Here is a 22,227-nt window from a genome sequence, read left to right as displayed (position 1 = left end):
GAATGCGTTTTAGGTTTTTGGGTTGGCGTTTGCTTTTTATTATTTTTGTTGTTTTAAGGAAGTTGTTTAGTTTGCTGTTTTGGTATAGTAGGTCGAGGTTTTTCGTTATCTCTGTGAAAAGCTCTGGGTTGTTTGTGTTGTGTGTGGAGACGTATGTTAGGATTTGTTCTTTGTTTCGTTCTTTAGGGGTTCTCAAATCTTCTACTGGTATATTTGTCGCAAGTTGGATCCCTTTGCCTATAAGTTGTGATGGGTATTTTCTTTTTCTTAAATTTATTCGTAGTTCCTTGAGTCGGATTTTTCGAAGGTTATTGTCCGTGATTATGGTGAAGATTCTACGTGCTAGGGTGTAGGGAATTGATTTTATGCAGCTTTTAGGGTGGTGACTTTTAAAGTGTAGGTATTGTTGGGTGTCTGTAGGTTTGCGGTAAATGTCTGTGATAATGTTATTGCCTTTAATCTTTATCAGTATGTCTAGGAAAGGTAATTCTGTAGAGCTTTGTTCTATGGTGAATTTAATTTTTGGGTGTAGGTTCTGGAGTATGGTGTGTAAGTCTGTGATGTCCCCCCATGTGGGTTTCCATAGGATGAAGCAGTCATCTAAGTACCTTTTCCATGATTCTACAAACAGTATTTTAGTGCTGTGGCCAAATTTTTGTTCTATCTTTTTATATAAGGTTTCTTCTAGGTAGGCTAATGTAAGGGTTGCGTAAGTCGGTGCAATTTTCGTTCCCATTGCTGTATCTAGTGTTTGGATGTAGTTGGTATTGTTGAATTCGACGGAATTATTATTTAGAATTATGTCTATACTATCGATAATGAATTGCTTTGTGAATCTGGGATGTAGTGTTTGTGCATGTCTGTTGATCCACAATAGTATTGCTTCTTTTCCTAATTCATGGGGTATATTTTTATATAAACTGCTAACGTCAAATGTAACTAATAGTGTCCCGTTTTCTACTGTATGTGGTAAGGTAGTAAGAAAATGGATGTCGTCCCTTATGTAGCTCTTAATTTGATCTGTGAAAGGTTGTAATAAGATGTCTATTTAGTTGCTAAGTCTGCTTGTCGGACAGGCTGGTCCTGCTACAGTGGGTCTAAATGTAAGGTCACTAGGGTTTGGAGCGCTAATATATTCTGAGTTTTGTGTATCGATGGCAAATTTTATTGTGCCAGATTTGTGTATTTTAGGCAGTCCGTAGAAGTTGTTGGTCTTTGTAATGAAATTTGTGAGGAAGTCCTTTTCTTTCTTTTTTAATATTTTGTTGTGTGTTGTACAAAGTTTTGTGATTTTTTAGATGGTGGTGGTATCGATGTTGGTACTAATGGGTTTATAGTAGTGTTTGTCATCCAGTAATTCTGTAATTTTTGTTTCATAATACGTTTTGTCCGTGATTCCTACGGCACTGCCTTTGTCTGCTTCTTTTATTATTATGCCATTATTATTACGGATCTTTTCGAGTGCCTGTTTTGGCTTACGTGTGAGGTTGCTTGTGGTTTTGTGTTTTTTTTTTTTTTGGTTAAGGTTCCAGAGATTTTCGAAGTAGCTGTTTAGTTCTTTTGTGTTGTTCTGTTTATTAGGGAAATATGTTGATTTGTTTTTTACTAAAGAATCATCTTTGCCCCCTTTGTTATCTAGTGTTTCTATTAGTCTAAATTTCCGTTCGAATTCTTTAAGGTCCTTTTTTAGTTCTGCTATATTGCTTTTAGGGGTGGGGCAGAATTTGAGGCCCAGCTTCAGTATTTCCATTTCGTTCTTTGATAAGGAGTATGTGGATAAATTGATGATTTTGGGTCTAATTTTTTCTAACCTGGAATTGTTGTTCCCTGGGGCTTCCTAAAAATGGTGGGCGTTGTTTTTTTCCTTGTTTTGAGGAGTGGTGTGTTTTAGGGTGATGTGATGTCTCCTTGTAAAATGAGTGTTGTGTACAGTATTGTGTGGGTTCAGTGATAAATGGTTGAATGGGTTGTCGTTATATGTTTTTTGTGTTGGATAGTTGTGTTTCAGTGTGAATTGGTGTTGCTGTTGAGGATACATGCATTGTTGTATAGGGTTGTGTTGTCGGGGTTTGTTGTGGGGAAGGTCTGTTTGTTGGGGTTGGTGTTGCATGGGATATTCTGATTGTTCTCGTTGATGGGGGAGGTGCCTTAGGGGTTTGTTTCTTTGTGTTGGATATGAGGGGTTAGAATTGTAGGTAGTGTTTTGAATTATGTGATGTCTCAAGTAGTTGTGTTGCATTGTGGGGATGTTTTGGTAGGGGTTGTTTAGTAAAGGTATTTTTTCGTTGTTTGTGTTAGCGATGTGGTGTCTGTGGGAATGGACTTTTGATTGTGTTTGCTGAATTGGGTGGTAATAGTTAGGTTTGTATTGCTTAGGATTGTATATAAGTGGGTATTTTTGTGGAGATGTATTGTGTGGTATGTTGTCTGGTGTGTTGTGTTTGTTAAGGGTGCGGGTTCTTGTGTAATTTTGAGGTGTTATTAGTGTGCGTTTTGGCTGGGCCAGTTGTTGGGAATTTGTGTATGACGTGGATATATTGTGGTTGCTTCTTTGTGTGTAGTTGTATCTGTTGTGTGGATGTGTTTGTGTGTGGTGTATGTTTCGTTTCTTACCTTTGTTATGTGATCTCTGTGTTTGCGGATATCGTGTGAGAGTGTTCTGTTCCTGGTTGTCCTTGTATGTGTTTGTCGATAGTTTGCTTCTTTCTTTTTCCGGCAGGTGTTTTAGCCAGGTTATTTTCCGTCCAATGATTTCCCTGGATTTTTCCTCCTCTTTTTTGCATTCAGAATCCCAGAGTTCCAAGAGGGGTTGGTGTGTTTCCTTGGCGCAAAGTTCCTTGATTTTTTTAAATATTTTATTGTCAATTTCTGTGTACTTCTCCGTAGAGTGTACTTTTTTGTCTTCCCGTATGTCGATTTCGGTCTGAAGTTTTGAAATACTTAGGGCTTTTTTGATTTTCACTTGTTCCTCTGTATCTTGTGGTGTAATTTTTTCCCGGAATTTATATGGAGTGAATTGCTTCTCCATCTCCATACAAGACATTTCTAACGATGGAGAACCAATTCATTCCATATAAATTCCGGGAAAAAATTACACCACAAGATACAGAGGAACAAGTGAAAATCAAAAAAGCCCTAAGTATTTCAAAACTTCAGGCCGAAATTGACATACGGGAAGACAAAAAAGTACACTCTACGGAGAAGTACACAGAAATTGACAATAAAATATTTAAAAAAATTAAGGAACTTTGCCCCAAGGAAACACATTAACCCCTCTTGGAACTCTGGGATTCTGAATGCAAAAAAGGAGGAAAAATCCAGGGAAATCATTGGACGGAAAATAACCTGGCTAATAAACCTGCCGGAAAAAGAAAGAAGCAAACTATCGACAAACACATACAAGGACAACCAGGAACAGAACACTCTCACACGATATCCGCAAACACAGAGATCACATAACAAAGGTAAGAAACGAAACATACACCACACACAAACACATCCACACAACAGATACAACTACACACAAAGAAGCAACCACAATATATCCACGTCATACACAAATTCCCAACAACTGGCCCAGCCAAAACGCACACTAATAACACCTCAAAATTACACAAGAACCCGCACCCTTAACAAACACAACACACCAGACAACATACCACACAATACATCTCCACAAAAATACCCACTTATATACAATCCTAAGCAATGCAAACCTAACTATTACCACCCAATTCAGCAAACACAATCAAAAGTCCATTCCCACAGACACCACATCGCTAACACAAACAACGAAAAAATACCTTTACTAAACAACACCTACCAAAACATCCCCACAATGCAACACAACTACCTGAGACATCACATAATTCAAAACACTACCTACAGCTCTCACCCCTCATATCCCACACAAAGAAACAAACCCCTAAGGCACCTCCACCATCAACGGGAACAATCAGAATATCCCATGCAACACCAATCCCAACAAACAGACCTTCCCCACAACAAACCCCGACAACACAACCCTATACAACAATGCATGTATCCTCAACAGCAACACCAATTCACACTGAAACACAACTATCCAACACAAAAAACATATAACGACAACCCATTCAACCATTTATCACTGAACCCTCACAATATTGTACACAACACTCATTTTACAAGGAGACATCACATCACCCTAAAACACACCACTCCTCGAAACAAGGAAAAAACAACGCCCACCATTTTTTAGGAAGCTCCCAGGGAACAACAATTCCAGGTTAGAAAAAATTAGACCCAAAATCATCAATTTATCCACATACTCCTTATCAAAGAACGAAATGGAAATACTGAAGCTGGGCCTCAAATTCTGCCCCACCCCTAAAAGCAATATAGCAGAACTAAAAAAGGACCTTAAAGAATTCGAACGGAAATTTAGACTAATAGAAACACTAGATAACAAAGGGGACAAAGGTGATTCTTTAGTAAAAAACAAATCAACATATTTCCCTAATAAACAGAACAACACAAAAGAACTAAACAGCTACTTCGAAAATCTCTGGAACCTTAACCTCTAAAAAAACACAAAACCACAAGCAACCTCACACATGAGCAAAAACAAGCACTCGAAAAGATCCGTAATAATAATGACATAATAATAAAAGAAGCAGACAAAGGCAGTGCCGTAGGAATCACGGACAAAACGTATTATGAAACAAAAATTACAGAATTACTGGATGACAAACACTACTATAAACCCATTAGTACCAACATAGATAACACAACCATCTAAAAAATCACAAAACTTTGTACAACACACAACAAAATATTAAAAAAGAAAGAAAAGGACTTCCTCACAAATTTCATTACAAAGACCAACAACTTCTACGGACTGCCTAAAATACACAAATCTGGCACAATAAAATTTGCCATCGATACACTAAACTCAGAATATATTAGCGCTCCAAACCCTAGTGACCTTACATTTAGACCCATTGTAGCAGGACCAGCCTGTCCGACAAGCAGACTTAGCAACTTAATAGGCATCTTATTACAACCTTTCACAGATCAAATTAAGAGCTACATAAGGGACGACATCCATTTTCTTACTACCTTACCACATACAGTAGAAAACGGGACACTATTAGTTACATTTGACGTTAGCAGTTTATATAGTAATATACCCCATGAATAAAGAAAAGAAGCAATACTATTTTGGATCAACAGACACGCACAAACACTACATCCCAGATTCACAAAGCAATTCATGATCGATAGTATAGACATAATTCTAAATAATAATTCCTTCGAATTCAACAATACCAACTACATCCAAACACTAGATACAGCAATGGGAACGAAAATTGCACCGACTTACGCAACCCTTACATTAGCCTACCTAGAAGAAACCTTATATAAAAAGATAGAACAAAAATTTGGCCACAGCACTAAAATACTGTTTGTAGAATCATGGAAAAGGTACTTAGATGACTGCTTCATCCTATGGAAACCCACATGGGGGGACATCACAGACTTACACACCATACTCCAGAACCTACACCCAAAAATTAAATTCACCATAGAACAAAGCTCTACAGAATTACCTTTCCTAGACATACTGATAAAGATTAAAGGTAATAACATTATCACAGACATTTACCGCAAACCTACAGACACCCAACAATACCTACACTTTAAAAGTCACCACCCTAAAAGCTGCATAAAATCAATTCCCTACACCCTAGCACGTAGAATCTTCACCATAATCACGGACAATAACCTTCGAAAAATCCGACTCAAGGAACTACGAATAAATTTAAGAAAAAGAAAATACCCATCACAACTTATAGACAAAGGGATCCAACTTGCGACAAATATACCAGTAGAAGATTTGAGAACCCCTAAAGAACGAAACAAAGAACAAATCCTAACATACGTCTCCACACACAACACAAACAACCCAGAGCTTTTCACAGAGATAACGAAAAACCTCGACCTACTATACCAAAACAGCAAACTAAACAACTTCCTTAAAACAACAAAAATAATAAAAAGCAAACGCCAACCCAAAAACCTAAAACGCATTCTTACCTCATCCAAACTCAATCAAGACGCAACAAAAGGAGTCACAAAATGCAACAAACAACGATGTGGAGTCTGCAACATAATATTAGAGGGAAACACATACACATTTACGAACCCCATACAAACATTTGAAATTTAAAAAAAAACCTAGATTGCACCTCAAAAAACGTGATCTATGTAATAAAATGTCCAGCATGCGATAAATCCTACATAGACGCTACAAAAACCTTAGTAATAGAGTAGCCCTACACCGATCCAACATCAAAATCGCGGAAAATAGACACCTACATGTATCACAACATATACACGCATGCAGTGGAGGCAGATTCGAGATAATACCCATCTTCCAAACTGACAACTACTTCTACTTACTAACACAAGAAAAAAAAATATAGCAAATTTTATCCCCGCCTTAAACATCTCTCCATAATTATACACATAAATAGGCAAAACACAAAATACACTTACACGCATGCATGCTTGGGTAGGTGTGCACCCTCACACACGAAACAACAAAAAAAGCACAATAGGGCACACGCACACTTTCGCGGGTGCGCGCGCCCATACCCAGTACAGTACCATTTCTCTTAACTAAACAAACAACTAGAAATTAAACGTATGTATGGGTATGTGTGCGCGTGTGTGCGTGTGTATATGTGTGTGTGCGTGAGCGTGCACATATGATTGTGTATGCGTGTGTGTATATGTGTATATCATCTGTTATCTATGCTACATCTTGTTTGTATGTATACGTGCACTTATGTTTGGGTGACCGAATCCATGTATGCATATGTGCTTGGATTGGAAAGGAAACTTCAACCAATATATACATAAGGTGGGATGTATGAATATGTATGTGTGTGTGTGATTGTAAGTGCATGTGCCCATATATATATATATATGGGTGGATGAGTGTATACACATCCGTATGTATGTGTGTATATGTATATATATACATATGTATGCACATGTATGAGTGGGTAAATGTGTTCGTGTGGATATGGATATACGCGTATGTGTGAGCCCCTGCATATGTCTGTGTTTGTGCATGTGTGTGTATGTGTATGTGCCCACATAGTATGTGGATGTTTGTGAGTGTATGTGCACATACATATATGTGTGTACATATATGTGTGTATGTGCGTGTATATATATCTTCTACCTATTCTCCATCTTACTTGTATGTGTGTGGGTGCGTGTACGTATGTCTGAATGATTAAGCGCATGTATACATGCGTGTTTTGGTTGGGAAAAAAGTATATATATATATATATATATATATATATATATAAAATAAAAAAATAAAAATAATTGTTAGCGGTGGATGTATGCGAGTACGTGTGTGAGTGTGTAGGTGGGGGTGTATATATGTATATATGTATGCTCCTACATATATTTCTATGTATGTACGTGGGTGTATGTGTGTGTGCCTGCGTACGTGTGCGTATGCATGTGTACATGCACATTAATATATATGTATGCGTGTGTGATTGTGTGTGAGTGTATGCTATACATGAGGAAAGAAAGTCTTTAAAAAGAACCCTAAAAAAAACCATAAAAACCTTCACCATATGGACTAAAAAACACTCTTTGAAAATAACTTTGACCGGACACTGTGAACACTTACAGTTGAGGACAGAATGTCCGAACACCAACAACAACAGAATGTCTGAACATCACTCTGAAAAACATATTTAATATCAGCGGAGGTAATTCTACAAACTCCCATTTTTAAGAAAAAACTTTTTACGAAAATATCTGAAGAGAGCACACCCTAAGCTCGAAACGCGTTATAAAAATATTTTAAAATAAAAATATGATGAAAACCTTAAAAAAGCCACAATTGTTGATGGCTACACTCTTTTAATATATATATATATATATATATATATATATATATATATATATATATATATATATGTATGTATATATATATATATAAGAGTAAAAATGTCTTCCTATGTGTTCGTCTGTCCGTATGTCTGTCTGTATACATTTTCCTACCAAATAACTCTGTCAATGTTCAGTCTACAAATTCGAGACTGGACACAAGAGATATCTATATTTGGGAAAATCTTTTTAATCAGTTTGCGGCTAGAAGTTTTGCATTAAAGGGGTCAAAGTTTTATGATATGACCTTTGAGAACTCTTCCAAACTCCTCCGGCAATTTTGAACGTAAACACTAGAAATTTTAGATATAGGTTCTTTGGAGATGGATCTAACTTTATAATTAAAGTTGCTTCCCCAAAAATGAATGTTAAAGAGTCATGATAAAAAAAAATCACCACTGTGGTCTCTACCAAATTACTCAGCCAATTATTGGTCTAAACATTAGAAAGTTTACATAAAGTGTATTCAGACATAGAGAAAGCTTTCTGCTTACAATTTGGCTTCCAAATGCTTAAAGTCCAAAGTATTTTACTTTTGCGGTCTCTAGCAAATTATTAAGTCCATTTAAGATCTAAACATTTTAAATTTTACATAAAGGGTATTCAGACAGGCAGCAAGCTTTTTAATAAGGTTTTGGGCGAAAATTTAGGTGGCAAAGGGTAAAATCTTACAGAGTTGATTTTTGCAGACTCTATCAAACTCCTGCGCCAATTTCGGGTGTAAACATTTAACATTTTAGATGTAGGTTAATTGGACATGGGGAAACATTTTAATTTAATTTCAGCCGATAAAATAAATGTTTAGTGGTCGAAGTCGGGGTCAAAGTTAAAAAATAATTGACGTCTGCATTCTCTACTAACTTTTCGCTATGTTTGTTAAGGAGGCTGATTATATAGAAAGGCATTATCGTGCATACTCACACTTTTTAGTATATACATATGTACATAAAGCTATGAAGAATACATAGGGCCTTAGGACAACCCGGCGGATCTGTTAGTATATATATATATATATATATATATATATATATATATATATATATATATATATATATAATTGGTTGAGAAACAGACATTTCCACCGCTCGGGAAACATGTCACCAAAATGAACTGCGCAAATGCTTTTATACATTCTGAACTCATTTTAAATAGTTTTTAAATATTTTATACTTTGAATAATTTCTAAAAAGGACGCTACACAATGGTTTCAAAACATTATTACGATGATCTAAATATCATACATTTGTATATGAAAATCAAAACACGGAATAATAAAATAATGTTAAAAAATATATAGCAATTGTTGGTGACCTTTCTTATTTAAATATATATACATATATATATATATATGTATGTATGTATATATATATATATATATATATATATATATATATATATATATATATATATATAAGTGGTAAACATGTTTCACCCAAAATTATTGATAAGAAGTCTAGACAATATTCTCTTTCTGTTAAGAGCTTTTCAATACATGTTTAAGTAACAGACCGAAACGGAAACTGCTTTATATATTTTTTCTTCGGTTTTATCTTATTCTTATTCTTATCATTATCGTTGTTATTGCGAAGAAATTGCTATAAATTTCCGATATGATAAATTACCTGTTAACGTTATTTGGAAAAACAGATGCAATTTCCTGGTGTGACAACCAGTTTACCAATACTGCTACTCTATGACACTTCATTTTATCACCATTCTAGCCTGTGTTTGATGAATTCTATCCTTCTAGTGTTGTTAAATATTATTAGAGATGTAAATTCGTATTTCTATCGTTAACAATAAGTTTGAGTATATCTTGTACGAATAGCTTTTGGATGCTTCTCAGTTTCTCAGCAAAATGGGTATCATAAATTATTCCGTAATTTGTTTTATCAGGTGAAATATGATCAGTTTAATTCCTAATCACGGCTTCTGTTTACTTGTAACATTTTATATATTTAGAACCAGAGGTTGCTCAATTTTGTCTATTTAAATGTAATACAAACTTAATATTGTTTTATAACGTTTAATTTTTAATGCCGTACTTTGGGGAAATTGCGCCAAGTCCGGGGTAATTGCGTCAACTAGCTAAAGGTGCACCTTTGGCAACCGAGCGTATAAGGAGAACTTTTTTTTGTCGGTGCAATTACCCCCGGATTTGACGCAATTACCCCAAAGTACGGTATGTTTTTTTTATTCATGCGTTATTCCTGTCTAAATTCCAAAAGAACCTAAGGCCTAGATGCGTCCATTTACAACCACTGCAAAAACATCATTTATTCCTTTCTATATAGAAAAGGACGTTAATCAACGGAGTTTCTTTTCAAGCTCTCCCTCTCTGAGGAATCAACACACCACCGATCTTTACAGCTTAAAATAACATGGTATAATTTAAGTTTATTCATGACAAAATATTGAAAACCATATACTTAATTACTATAAAAGTGTGCTTTTAAACAGGAATTTCTAATATCTCAAAGGATAATCATAATCTAACTGATATTTTATCATTCTTTTTCCTGTAATGAACTTTTTTGCTTGTAACTTTTGTATAAGGTATCTTACGGAATGCCTTATCCTCGCCATCGTACGGAAGTTGTATCAGTATGAAGAGTTTTGTTACAAAGTTACATTTAGAAAAATCTTAAAATATTATACAATGCCTACTCAAATCAATCAATGGACTTCTAATTTATTGAATTCGTAAACAAAGTGATATCCATTGTTTTAGAAAATAAACATTAAGTCTGAATATTTTTCAAATAAAGATTCGTTATATAAAACATAAAAAAGTATGTTTGTCTTTGGAAACGCAGCATCTGTCTGGAATATTTTTAACAGACCTTGTATTTTGAACAACTTTTGTTTCGCTCATTATTTCCTACTGTCTCTTTAAATACAGCGTTGGAGTAAAAAATAGAATTCACTCATATTCGTAAAACAAAACGTTAGGCTTAATTGTTCATTATTGTCTAGCTAAACTTCTCTTTCGATATTTTCGGAACACACCTTAAAGATATTTTATAGAAATCGGAATCGTAAAGATTTTTTTATGTGCCCAACCCATTCACGCCTACACACAAAGAACTTTCTAAATTTCCACACAGAAATCAACGAATTCTATGTATGAAAACATTTAAACCGTTAATCTAAACTAGTCAGCTTTATTTATATTATTATGTTCAATTGTAATACTATCACTGTTGGCCACTGCTCCCAAGTGTTATCTATTAGAAATGGACACCTTATAACAAAAGAAGAGTAAATTAGTTTATCACTATAGTAAATTGTATAGAAAAGAGGTCAGATGAAGGACAATGAATATGAAATCATTCAACAACGATTAAAAAAGGACGATTGGGTGGGATTTGTAGCCAAGGGGGTAAGATTATTGCAACAAAAAGCCAGTATCGTTAACGTCGTTTACATACATTTGTTAGGAGTGACAATGTGTTTTCCGACAGTTTACGACGGTTATGAGGAGTTAGGGGAAACATTGCGTGTTACTGTTGACGAGAGAAAGAGTTGGGGGCATTTGCATTTCCGAAACAGAGAAAGTCAGATTATAGCTTGAACTAAGTTCGGGGAGCTTTGGAAAATAAGGAAGAACTGAGAGAAACTGGCGAACTTGACTGCGATAGAAAATTAAATATGAACTTTAGCGCTTATAGGAGAGTTTCACGCGATTGTATCACACACGCATCCAGAGTACCGCTGATGAATATAAAATGTATTAAAATTTGTGTTTCGTGGTGTATTACTTTCGCAAACCTGTGCGCTTCCTCTCAGCAGCCGGCAATATGAGTGATGACTGCAGAAAAAAAAAACTAAGGAAGACGACCACTGAAACAATAATGGGATCGGTGGCAATGTTGTCGAGCGGGGTATAGCTCACTTTACTTACCCGTTCCAATATATCACAAAAATTATTATCACTGATTTATTATTTAAAATATCTAGTTTATATTTACTCTTTATATTGCATGTGGTTCTACGAGTCCGTAGTTTATATAGGATAATTTCCATTGTTTTACTTCCCCGGAGTTTTTTGTGTGTTCTCTGTGGGAATGTTTTTTTATGTTTTAAATCTAATGCAGGACTTAAGTATTTAAGTTAATACTCGTAATTTTATGGATTGGGTTCCATATAGTAAGATTGTGTTTTATATTTAAACCGTTCTCATTATTGCCATCCGTTGTATTATTTCTACCTACCGCCAGAATTCCATTTTCCCACTTTCTGTTTTGGAACTTGTTCACGATGTTTCCTAGTGCTTCTACGATTATTATTGTTATTTTGACTTTCTGTATCTTCCATAACACTTTTAGCTTAAAGGCCCCGTCAGTAAATTTTATTGCAGTTTTGCCTGTGGACTAATGATAGAACAAAATCGACGATTAGGCAGTACGCTTTCTTGCTCTTAATTATTATGACTGGATGTAGGCTTGGTTGGATCGTTTATCTGTATGTACCTCCATGTCCCAAAATATTTGATGATGTCTACCACTTATGTGGAAACTGTTAACTGGAATCTTTGCGTAAAAAAATTATGGGCATCTAGTCAGTAATGGTGTTTTTCCTGATGAACAGAAAGAGTATCGGAAAGGCTCGAGGGATACCAAGGAGCCATTAATAAGGAAGTAATGCAGGATGCAAAGAGGAAGAAGAAGAATCTGAGTGTCGCATGGATCGATTACAGAAAGATTTACGCCATGGTTTCTCATTCATGGATCCGTGAAACACTATTGATGATGAAAGTTGCAAGGAATGTGGTAGGGCTTTTGAAAACAATATGGCTCAATGGAAAACGGTGCTGACACCAAACGGAGAGGTGCTGGGGCAGGTTGGCATTAAACGTGTACTATTCCAAGGAGATTCGTTATCGCCACTTTTTTTTTTGTAATGATAATGATGTCATTGAGCATTCTTTGAAAGTAGAGAAACGGGGGTAAAACTTTGGATCTGATAGAAGAAGCCTCAAGCATCTATTGTTTATGTATTATTTGAAAATATTTGGTAGAAATGAAAAGATAATATAGAAACTTGTCGAGTTTGTAGGGTTACAATCGGATGACATCGGGATGGAGTTTTATATTAGTAAGTGTGCAGTGCTGGTGATAAAAAGGGAGTACAGGTTCATTAGAATTGAATAGTGGTGTAAAATGGTGTGTTTGTAATGAAATAATCAGCCGAGACAATATATAAAGTTATTTTAGTAAGGTGGGGCCGCAATAATGTGGGTTTAAATAATTAAAAATGATTGTCGAAATTAGTAGCATATTACAGCATTATGAAAATTGATAAAATGTGAGTTACTTAATTGGTGCGTTTGTAATGAAATAATAGACCCAGATAATATATGAAAGTTATTATTTTATTAATGGGGACCGATAATATGGGTTTAAATTAGGTACGATGATTGTTGAAATAAGTAACACATCCAAGATTTATTAAAATGATGCCATGTAAGTTAAATGATTAGTGTGTTTGTAATGAGATAATTAGCGCAGACAATGTATCAAAATCATTACTTTAGTAAGTGGAGGGGATGATAATGCGGGTTATAATATGAAAAAATGATTGTCGAATTAGTAACATATCCAAGAATTATGAAAAATGATGAAATATGAGTTAATTGATTGTAATTAAATAATCAGCCCAGCCAATGTATAATATTTTCATTTAGTTAAGGGGTTGATCATGTGAATCAAATTATATTATGATTCTAGAAATTAGTAACATATTCAAGAATTATGAAAAATGATAAAATGTGAGTTAATACACAGGGGTATTTGCAATGACATAACAAGCCCAGGTAATAAATCAAAGTTTTTATTTAAGTAAAAATGGGACAATAATGTAGGTTAAGATTTTGAAAAATGATTGTCGACATTAGTAACATATCTAAAAATTATGAAAAATGATGGCATGTGAGTTAAATGGTTGGAGTGTTTGTAATGAAATAATGAGCCCAGGGGATATATCAAATTTATTATTTTAGGAAGGGGGGGCAATAATGTTGGATAAAATTAGAAAAATGATTGTCTAAATTAGTAATATATCAAAGAATTATGAACAATGATATAATGTGATTTAATTGATTGGTGTGTGTGTGTGTGTAATGAAATAATAAGCTCACGCAATATATCAAAGTTATTATTTTAGTACAGGCAGGGGGTGGTCATGTGGGGTAAAAATATAAAAATTATTGTCGGAATTAGTAACCAAACTCCGAATTATTAAAAAACTTAAATGTGAGTTAATTCATTGGTGTGATTGTAATGGAAGAATCAGCCCAGAAAATATATAAAAATTATTAATTTAGGAAGATTTAAGGCGATTATATGGGTCAAAATTATGAAAAATGAGGATTGAAATTAGTAATATATCCAAGAATTATGAAAAATGATTAAATGCGAGTTAATAGCTTGGTGGGTTTGTAATAAAATAACCAGCCCAGATCATATATCAAAGTTATTGTTTTAGTAAGGGGGTATAATGTGGGTAAAATTCTGAAAAAGTGATTGTCGAAATTAGTACCATTTCTAAGAATTATAAAAAAATTATGAAATATGATTTAATTGATTAGTGTGTTCGTATTGAAATAATCAACCCAGACAATATATCGAAGTTATTACTTTCATAAGGAGAGGGGGATAATGTGGGTCAAAATTATGAAAAATAATTATTTGACTAAGTAACATATCCAAGAATTATGAAAATGATGAATGTGAGTTAAGAGATTAGTGTGTTTGTAATAAAATAATCAGCCCAGATGATATATCAAAATTATTGTTTTAGTAAGGGGGTATAATGTGAGTAACAATTCTGAAATATGATTGTCGAAATTAGTACTATTGGCTCACAAGGAGCTTTCATTAAAGTTATTTCTGTGGTGTTTCCCGGAGGCTGAGTGACAACAAGTCTCTTTAGATTTCCAGTACTCTGGAACTTTCTCGATAACATTTGCAAATTAATTTGCGTTATCACAACAGCAGCTTTCCATTGATTACTCACTAGTAGCGGCCACTGGTCTCCACTGGATTTTGAGTGGCAATAAGCCTCAAAAGGTCCCAGTTATCTTCGCACTGTCAAGCCGAGGTATTCTGTGCTCTCTCCTTGTTCTTCCGATACTACTATACCCTTCTCGACTGTTTGGCATCAGTCCTTTTTTGGGGAGAGCGGCGGTGATGAAGCAATGGAAGCTAATGGAGGTTGTTCCATGTAACACTTCTACTATGCAGTAGTTTTTTTGGTCCGCGTGTGTAGCTCATATGTAGTATCTCCGCATTCAAGATTTTTTCTTAATTTTCAGCTGTTTTTATTATTGTCATTCGTTATATCTTTCCAGCCATTCCTCTGATTCCAGTTTGTCATATTATTTTTTCAAAGCTTGTCGGAATAGTTCCTAGTTCTTCTACTATTATAGGTAACATCTTAATTTTCATTATCATATATATCCCTTTCAGTCTTTGGCTAGCTCCGTGTATTTGCTCCGTTTCAACTTTTTATTGATATTCTTCCTGTGGTCAGCTGAAACTGCAAAGTCTACAATTGGACAGGACGTTTCTTTTTTTTTTTCTTAATTATTACGACACACGGTCTTCTTTCTTGGATTAGGGTTTATCTGTTTATATGTTCATGTCCCATAGGATTTTATGATACTCGTTTTCAAGTACTGTCGCCGGCTTATGTTTGTAGCATTTGTCTGTGCGTGTGAGATGCAGTTGTTCCCATAATTCCCAGTGTATTGTCCTGCCCACTTAGTCGTGCATGTTCTTTATTCCCTTTCGGCCAGTTGCTTGCAGTCGCTTACTATACGGTTTATCGTTTTGTCTTTTGTCCACAGAATATGCATTCGCTGTTTTCGTATGCTTTGTCGATATTTGCTTTCATGCGTTTTTTCTCATCGGGTTTTCTTATGCTACACTTAATAGGGATTCAGTTTTTGGTTTAGGTGCCCTTCTCGCATCCATGTCCACGAGTTTTCGTTATTCTTAGCTTTTGTCATCCTTATGAATCGGCAGTGTAGTTGTGTCTCTTCCAATTTTTTCACGTCTTATCCTTTGCCTCTCTGTTTTCTTTTTTGGTGGTTTTATTTTCAGTGTCTCTCGCTTCCATAATTATCCTTTCACTGTTCTGCTTTATGCATTTTTCTAATTCTTTTTTTTTTGTCAATTACACAATCACCTATACAAACATGTCCTCTCCCGCCATCTTTCCTTTCCATATAGAGTTCGTCAACATCGTCGTTTGGGCTTACTTATAATTATTAATGTTGCTATTTTATTATTATTATTATTATTATTATTATTATTATTATTATTATTATTATTATTAACTAACTCACTAGGTCATCAAAGATTGTTCGTTGAGAACAACTTGGGGCGTTCTTTGGGGGTTGAGAGACAACAAGTCTCACTAGATTTCGAGTACTGAGCACCTCTTCCGATCACTATTGCAGATTAATTTTCTTTATCGTAACAGCAGCTTGCCATCAATTTCTCGTTCATGACGACAATTTGCCTTCACTGCAATTTTGATGGCAAAACCTTCTCCGATAAGCCTAAGTTTTAATTGCCCTAATTCAGCACAGGCCTGGCTAGTGCTTTCTTCTGTCAGTTATTCTATCCTGTCTGACCCACTTCGATTACTTTATTTGTCGTCCGTTTTTGTGACTCACACAAAAAATGAGGGAAAGTTATGAAAGATTTACTTTTAGTTTCAGTTTTCATGATTCAATGTGGCGCTCCTTTCTGTTTTACATTTGTAGAACTTTCTTTCCTACGGTGTGTTAGTCTCCGTATTCAAGGGTTCTCCTTTATATTTCCATCGTTTTCTTTATTGTTATTTCTATTATTTATTATCAGCAATCTTTCTGATTCTATACTCTTCCATGGTCATTTAAAAGAGTTCGATTTTTTTCCAGCGCTCCTTCTATGAGTGGTGTTTTTGTTTCATATCTTTTAGCGTTCAAGTCAATTCCGTGTATTTGCTTCGCTTCTTCACCTCCGTAGTATTGATCAGTGGTCTGGTGGAACAATAACATTTACAACCTGGCCGGACTTTTGCTTTTTATATACTAGGATGACACCCGGTCTGCTTGCTTGGATTGATTTATCCGTTTTTATGCTTTTGCCCCATAAAATTAGGTGAATTTCAATTTCAAGTATTGCTGACGGTTGGTGCTTGTAGAATTTGTCTGAATATTCAATATATTATTTTCTGCAGAAATTGCAGTACACATATTTTTCACCTGATCGTGTATATTCTCATATTCTTTTTGAGCTAGCTTGCTGCATTCGTTTATTATGTGGTTTATTGTTTCGTCTCATTGCCCCCAGAGTCTTAATTAGCTGTTTTTCTCTGTCTTATCGATCTTTGCTTTGATGTGGCTGGTTCTAATCTAAGTGTTTTCTTTGACCTCACTGTAATCTTTATAAATCAGTAGTGTAGCTGATTCTCTTTCAATATCTCTTGCATTGCCTTATCCTTTATTTCTTCTATTTCTGTCTTTCTTGTTTTTTTCAGTGTCTTTTGCTGCAGTTATTATTCTTCCGGTATTCTGCATTATGTATTTTCCTAATTCTTACCTTGTGTAATTTACAGTCTTCTATACAAAAACAACTTTTCCTCCGCCTTTCCCTTTCAAATAGAGTCGGTCAGTATCATCCTTTGGGTTTAGTGCATTGGTCATGGGTTTGCGTCTCCTGTCCATATGGTCAAGATGCGTCGGTTTCTTTTTAGTCCAGCCTATAAATGACCCAGTGTATCTTACTTGATCCAGTGTTTCTTACAAGTGACACTGCACATATGTTTCGGTTTCTACTATATAGCTTTGTTTCGAAGAGTTTCCTCTTTCTCTGAGTTATTCTTTTCCAACGTTATCCTTTATTTTTGTTTCATTGTTAGTGTTTGCTCCAGAACGCCCAAATATTTGAATATATTATGTTCACGCTGTTCTGTCACCTTCGTTTGATTAGTTGAATCAATCTATTCCGTTGCTTCTAGTTTCTACTTCTTATGATGAGCAGTGCACACTTTTCCGTGTCAAATTCTATTCAGCTATCCTGACTGAATATGCTGCTTGTGTTCATTAGCATCTTTAATTCTAATATTTGACTTTTACAAATATCTTCAGGTCAATTATGTACATTAGGTGGTCTACTCTTTCATCCGTATTAGTTAACTTGTATGCGTCTCGACATTTTCTTAGTAGATTGTTAAGGGGTATGATGAGTAATAATGATGAGAGCGAATCATCTTGGAAAGTACTTCTTTGTATATCAACTTCACTTATGTATTGTCCACCAGCTGTCAGTTTAAGATTCTCTATGTTTTTCACTCATTTTATATCAAGTTGTTCACCTTGGTGGTATTTTGTACATTCTCGGGTATTCGATTTTCCATGTTTGCAGGATTTTGTTATACACATCTTGTACTCGATTCATGCCATGAATAAGTTCTTTGTTCTACTTTTTACTTCCTTCATTATAATCCTTTCTATGTATATGTGTTTCTTTTATTTCTTTTTAGCATCTTGTCTCCTCCTCGGGGAAAAGGACCGCGATTATAAAAGAAATGATAAACGTGTCCCCTAAGTTGTGTTGGAATATTTTTCACATTATGAATGGAATAAGCTAGTACTTTCTGGGGATCGTTACCTTTCCCGAGTTTTTTTGCTTCAAAATTGTTTTACCCTTGGTCATTCATTCTGGTACGAGTTCTTCTTGGATACATATTTTTAGGTTCTAAATTTGTTTCTCAAGTAGTTTCATTGACATATTTCCTAGGGTTGTTCTGAGGTTTACCTTACTGATTTCATTCTCTGCCCCTTATTCGATTAGTTGTGACTCGTTTTTATGTGTTTCAGCAATTCGGCATTTCTATATGATCCTATCATTATCGCATGTCTGGCTCCACTAGAGCTTTGTGTCTGTTGGGCCCGGTTGTTCTCTCCTCGTCTTTCTTCCGTTCACATTTCGATAGAACTGACCTATATTGCTTTCAAAGCTCCTGTTTTGTTTGCACTGTTCAAATTTGTATTTGTATCGTCTTAATCTCCCTTCTTCTGCTGCGAGGTCTTACTTCAATTGTTCCTGATTTCTGTTATGACCTTTTTGCAAGTCAAATTTCTACCCTTCTATTCTCTTCTAGTTTTTCTTTCTTGTTCTTAATCGCTTTATAAAGTTCTTAAAGTTTCTTGATGGGAATTTTGAGCCTCAATTTCAAACCAGATCTTCTCTGTCTATTTTCATTGTCCGCGCTTTCCATTTTTTTAACCTTCACACTTAGAGTTGTGACACCTGCTAAACTAAATTGTTTAAATCTTTACTATGTTTGCATTTAAGGGAGGAGCTTTCATCGTCTGATTTTTAGTCTCTTTTTGTATCTTGTTTGTTTCTTCTGTGTTTGTTGCCAAAGTAATTATAGTTTAAGGGGTGTATTTTATGTATTTTTCTAATTCTTTTTTGTGTTATTTACAGAGTCTTTTATACAGACCAGCCCTCTTCCTCCCTCTTTCCCTTTCACATATAGTATGTCAGTATCATCCTTCGGCTGTAGTGCATTGTGCACTGTCATCAATTTTCTGGTTTTCTGGTTGTGGTTCCTTAATTCTTCTTTGGTTTAGTTTGGTTTCGGGGAGTTTTCTTCTTTTTCTGAGGTATTCCTTTCCTATTTTCTTTCATTTCTGTTTCTTTAATACTTCTAATATCATGTTAAACTAGTGCCCTCTTCTCTGTTTGATTGGGCAGTACTATACCTTCTGATTTTTCAAATTTTTCACTCCTTATATTCAGCTTTTCGCACTTTTTCATACGGAATTCCATATGGATGCCCTGGCTTAAGATTCAGATTGTGTACATTATGCTTTTTGCAAACAGATTCAGGTCATCCGTATTAATTAGGTCATCCATAGACATTATTATTATTATTATTATTATTATTATTATTAATATTATTATTGTTATTATTATTAATAATAATAATATTATTATTGTTATTATTATTAATTTTATTTTGATTTTATTTCAGGTATCTACTTGACAGTGATCATGGCTATGAGTGCACTTTCTGTCGTATTTTCCGTGTTTATCCTAAACCTGCATCATCGGGGTAGTTTCCAATGCGGACCACCTTACTGGCTACGGAAATTCTCCTATCTGCTCTCCAGATTTCTCTGTATGGAATGGACAGACACCATTCCGAATCGCTTCTGTCATTCGTCCCTCCATCACAAAATGGAGAAACTGTCTAGCGAATCGTACGGCACAGAACGGCACAGTCACTGCGGTGTTCGCTGCAACGGAATGAGACATGAGAAGATCCCCGATTGCTCGGGTACGAGCGGCGTCAGCCCGCAAACGCATTCGATCCTGACGCCCGAGAGCTCTTTTGATGACGAGATGATGCGTTATTTGAGGTACATCATTGCGATGAACGATCGGGGTATGGTGGAAAGGAAGTTTATCCAGGAGTGGCAAGAGATCGCTAAAGTGATGGATCGTTTCTTCTTCGGCGTCTTTCTCGGGATTACTGTATCCTCAACATTTATTCTGTTGGTTGTCAGCCCGATGACGAAGGATATCAGCCTCGACCACAAACTACCCTAAAAAATATGAGCACCACACGTAATCAAATAAACAACAAATAAGATTTAAAAAAAAGAAGAAAAATACATGATTGTTTTACGACGATTTTAATAAATAAAAAAAAAAAACATTCAATCATTGAGATTCTATTTCAGACAACTATCCACATCTATGCCAAATTTACTGCTACATTTCGGCCGATGAAATCTCCATCCTTCTTTAGTTGACTGAGTATTCATTAAAAGCATCGGTGATATTTAAAGAAGGATCGATATTTCTAACTATTTAACTTATTCCCATATTCAGCCGTTAAAAAAAACAGGGTCACTAAATGCCCCGTGTATTGGTACTGATGCCAAGAAGAAATAGAAAAATGTACCGATTAATTGAGGACATTTGTTTTATACGAAAGATAAAAATATTAATATAAAACAAACAGATACGCAGAAACTAACTTGAAATGAACGGCGACCCGTCAAAAGAGGGTATAACTCTCTACATAGAACATTGCGTTTTTATACATTGCCTGAAGAATGGTATATATATATATATATATATATGTGTAAATCTGCCCGACTAACTTCGTGTAAATTTTACTTAGCAGTGATTTCCATTATAGTAATAAGTAAACCGTATTAAATAAAATAATGTTTTCGTAAAACACAGCATTAACACCTGGCAATTAATTATGAGTATCATTTTAAATAATCTTATGAAATTATAAAAACAAAGCATTACAATTGAGTTCATGCTTATATCTGTGGACTGTGTGTATGCATATGTAAGTATAAATGGCTGTGGGGAATTAAAGATAATGCAGAGAGAATAATTTGATGTGCATCGAAATGGTAAATTAGTGAGCATATATATAAAGTAACAAAGCGTCGACTGAAAAGCGAATCGTGTAATAAAATGCGATATAATTTAAAGAGGGTTCGGCCTCAAAATGACAATCACATTAAGTGTAGTCTAAATGTTTATAATTATGTTATTCTATAGATAATTCGAACTTACCATTGAGTAATATAAGTTGATTTAATATTATAAATAATATTATTATATGTATAAATGCATATACACACACATATATATACATATATATATATATATATATATATATATATATATGTGTGTGTGTGTGTGTGTGTTTTGAGAAAGATAGAAAAACCGAATGAAATTATTAAAAAATCAACGTTTCGTCCTTATTTCAGAGGACATCTTCAGGATAATTGAAATAAAAAAAAATGTAAGAAAAGAAAAAGTCATAGATCGTGCGAAAAAGACAGTTCTTGAATCCTACCCATGTCGGGAAGGACAAACACATGTGTGCGTATGGGAAGGTTGGGTTGTTCGATGTCTATATATACACTTTTAAAAATAAATATGTACATTTTTTTTTCTTCTGTAAACTTATTCATTTTGTTGAAATATTTAAGGAAAAACGGTTAGCCAGGATCTGTTTTGATATTTTGTTCTTTGATTATTATTTTCCCTATGCTAGGGGTTAAATGGTAGAAGTGTTTTCTTTGCGTAATACTATTAGTATTCAATATTAGTGCTGATTCTAAAAGTCTTCTTTTAGCTCTATCTATCACGTATTTAATAATTTTCGCTTGATCTAAATTTAATGAGTGATCGTGTTCTGCACAATGGAAAAAGAGTGCATTTAAGG

General features: G+C 34.7%; 1 protein-coding gene across 1 annotated transcript in view; it reads left to right on the top strand.

Annotated features, from left to right (window-relative positions):
* The window catches only part of LOC145266994 (neuronal acetylcholine receptor subunit alpha-10-like), a 616,119-nt gene extending 595,480 nt beyond the window's left edge, over positions 1-20,639 (top strand). Inside the window, exon 8 of the mRNA XM_080122868.1 lies at positions 19,999-20,639. Coding sequence (XP_079978994.1) covers positions 19,999-20,576 — 578 coding nt within the window. The 3' untranslated portion in view covers positions 20,577-20,639. The remainder of the gene's footprint in view (positions 1-19,998) is intronic.
* Positions 20,640-22,227: the final 1,588 nt, after the last annotated feature.

The sequence above is a fragment of the Euprymna scolopes genome, chromosome 4 (assembly GCF_053919585.1).
Source record: "Euprymna scolopes isolate OS-2025 chromosome 4, ASM5391958v1, whole genome shotgun sequence".
In the NCBI taxonomy this organism is placed as follows: Eukaryota; Metazoa; Mollusca; class Cephalopoda; order Sepiida; family Sepiolidae; genus Euprymna; species Euprymna scolopes.
This window is presented reverse-complemented; position numbering and strand designations above follow the sequence as displayed.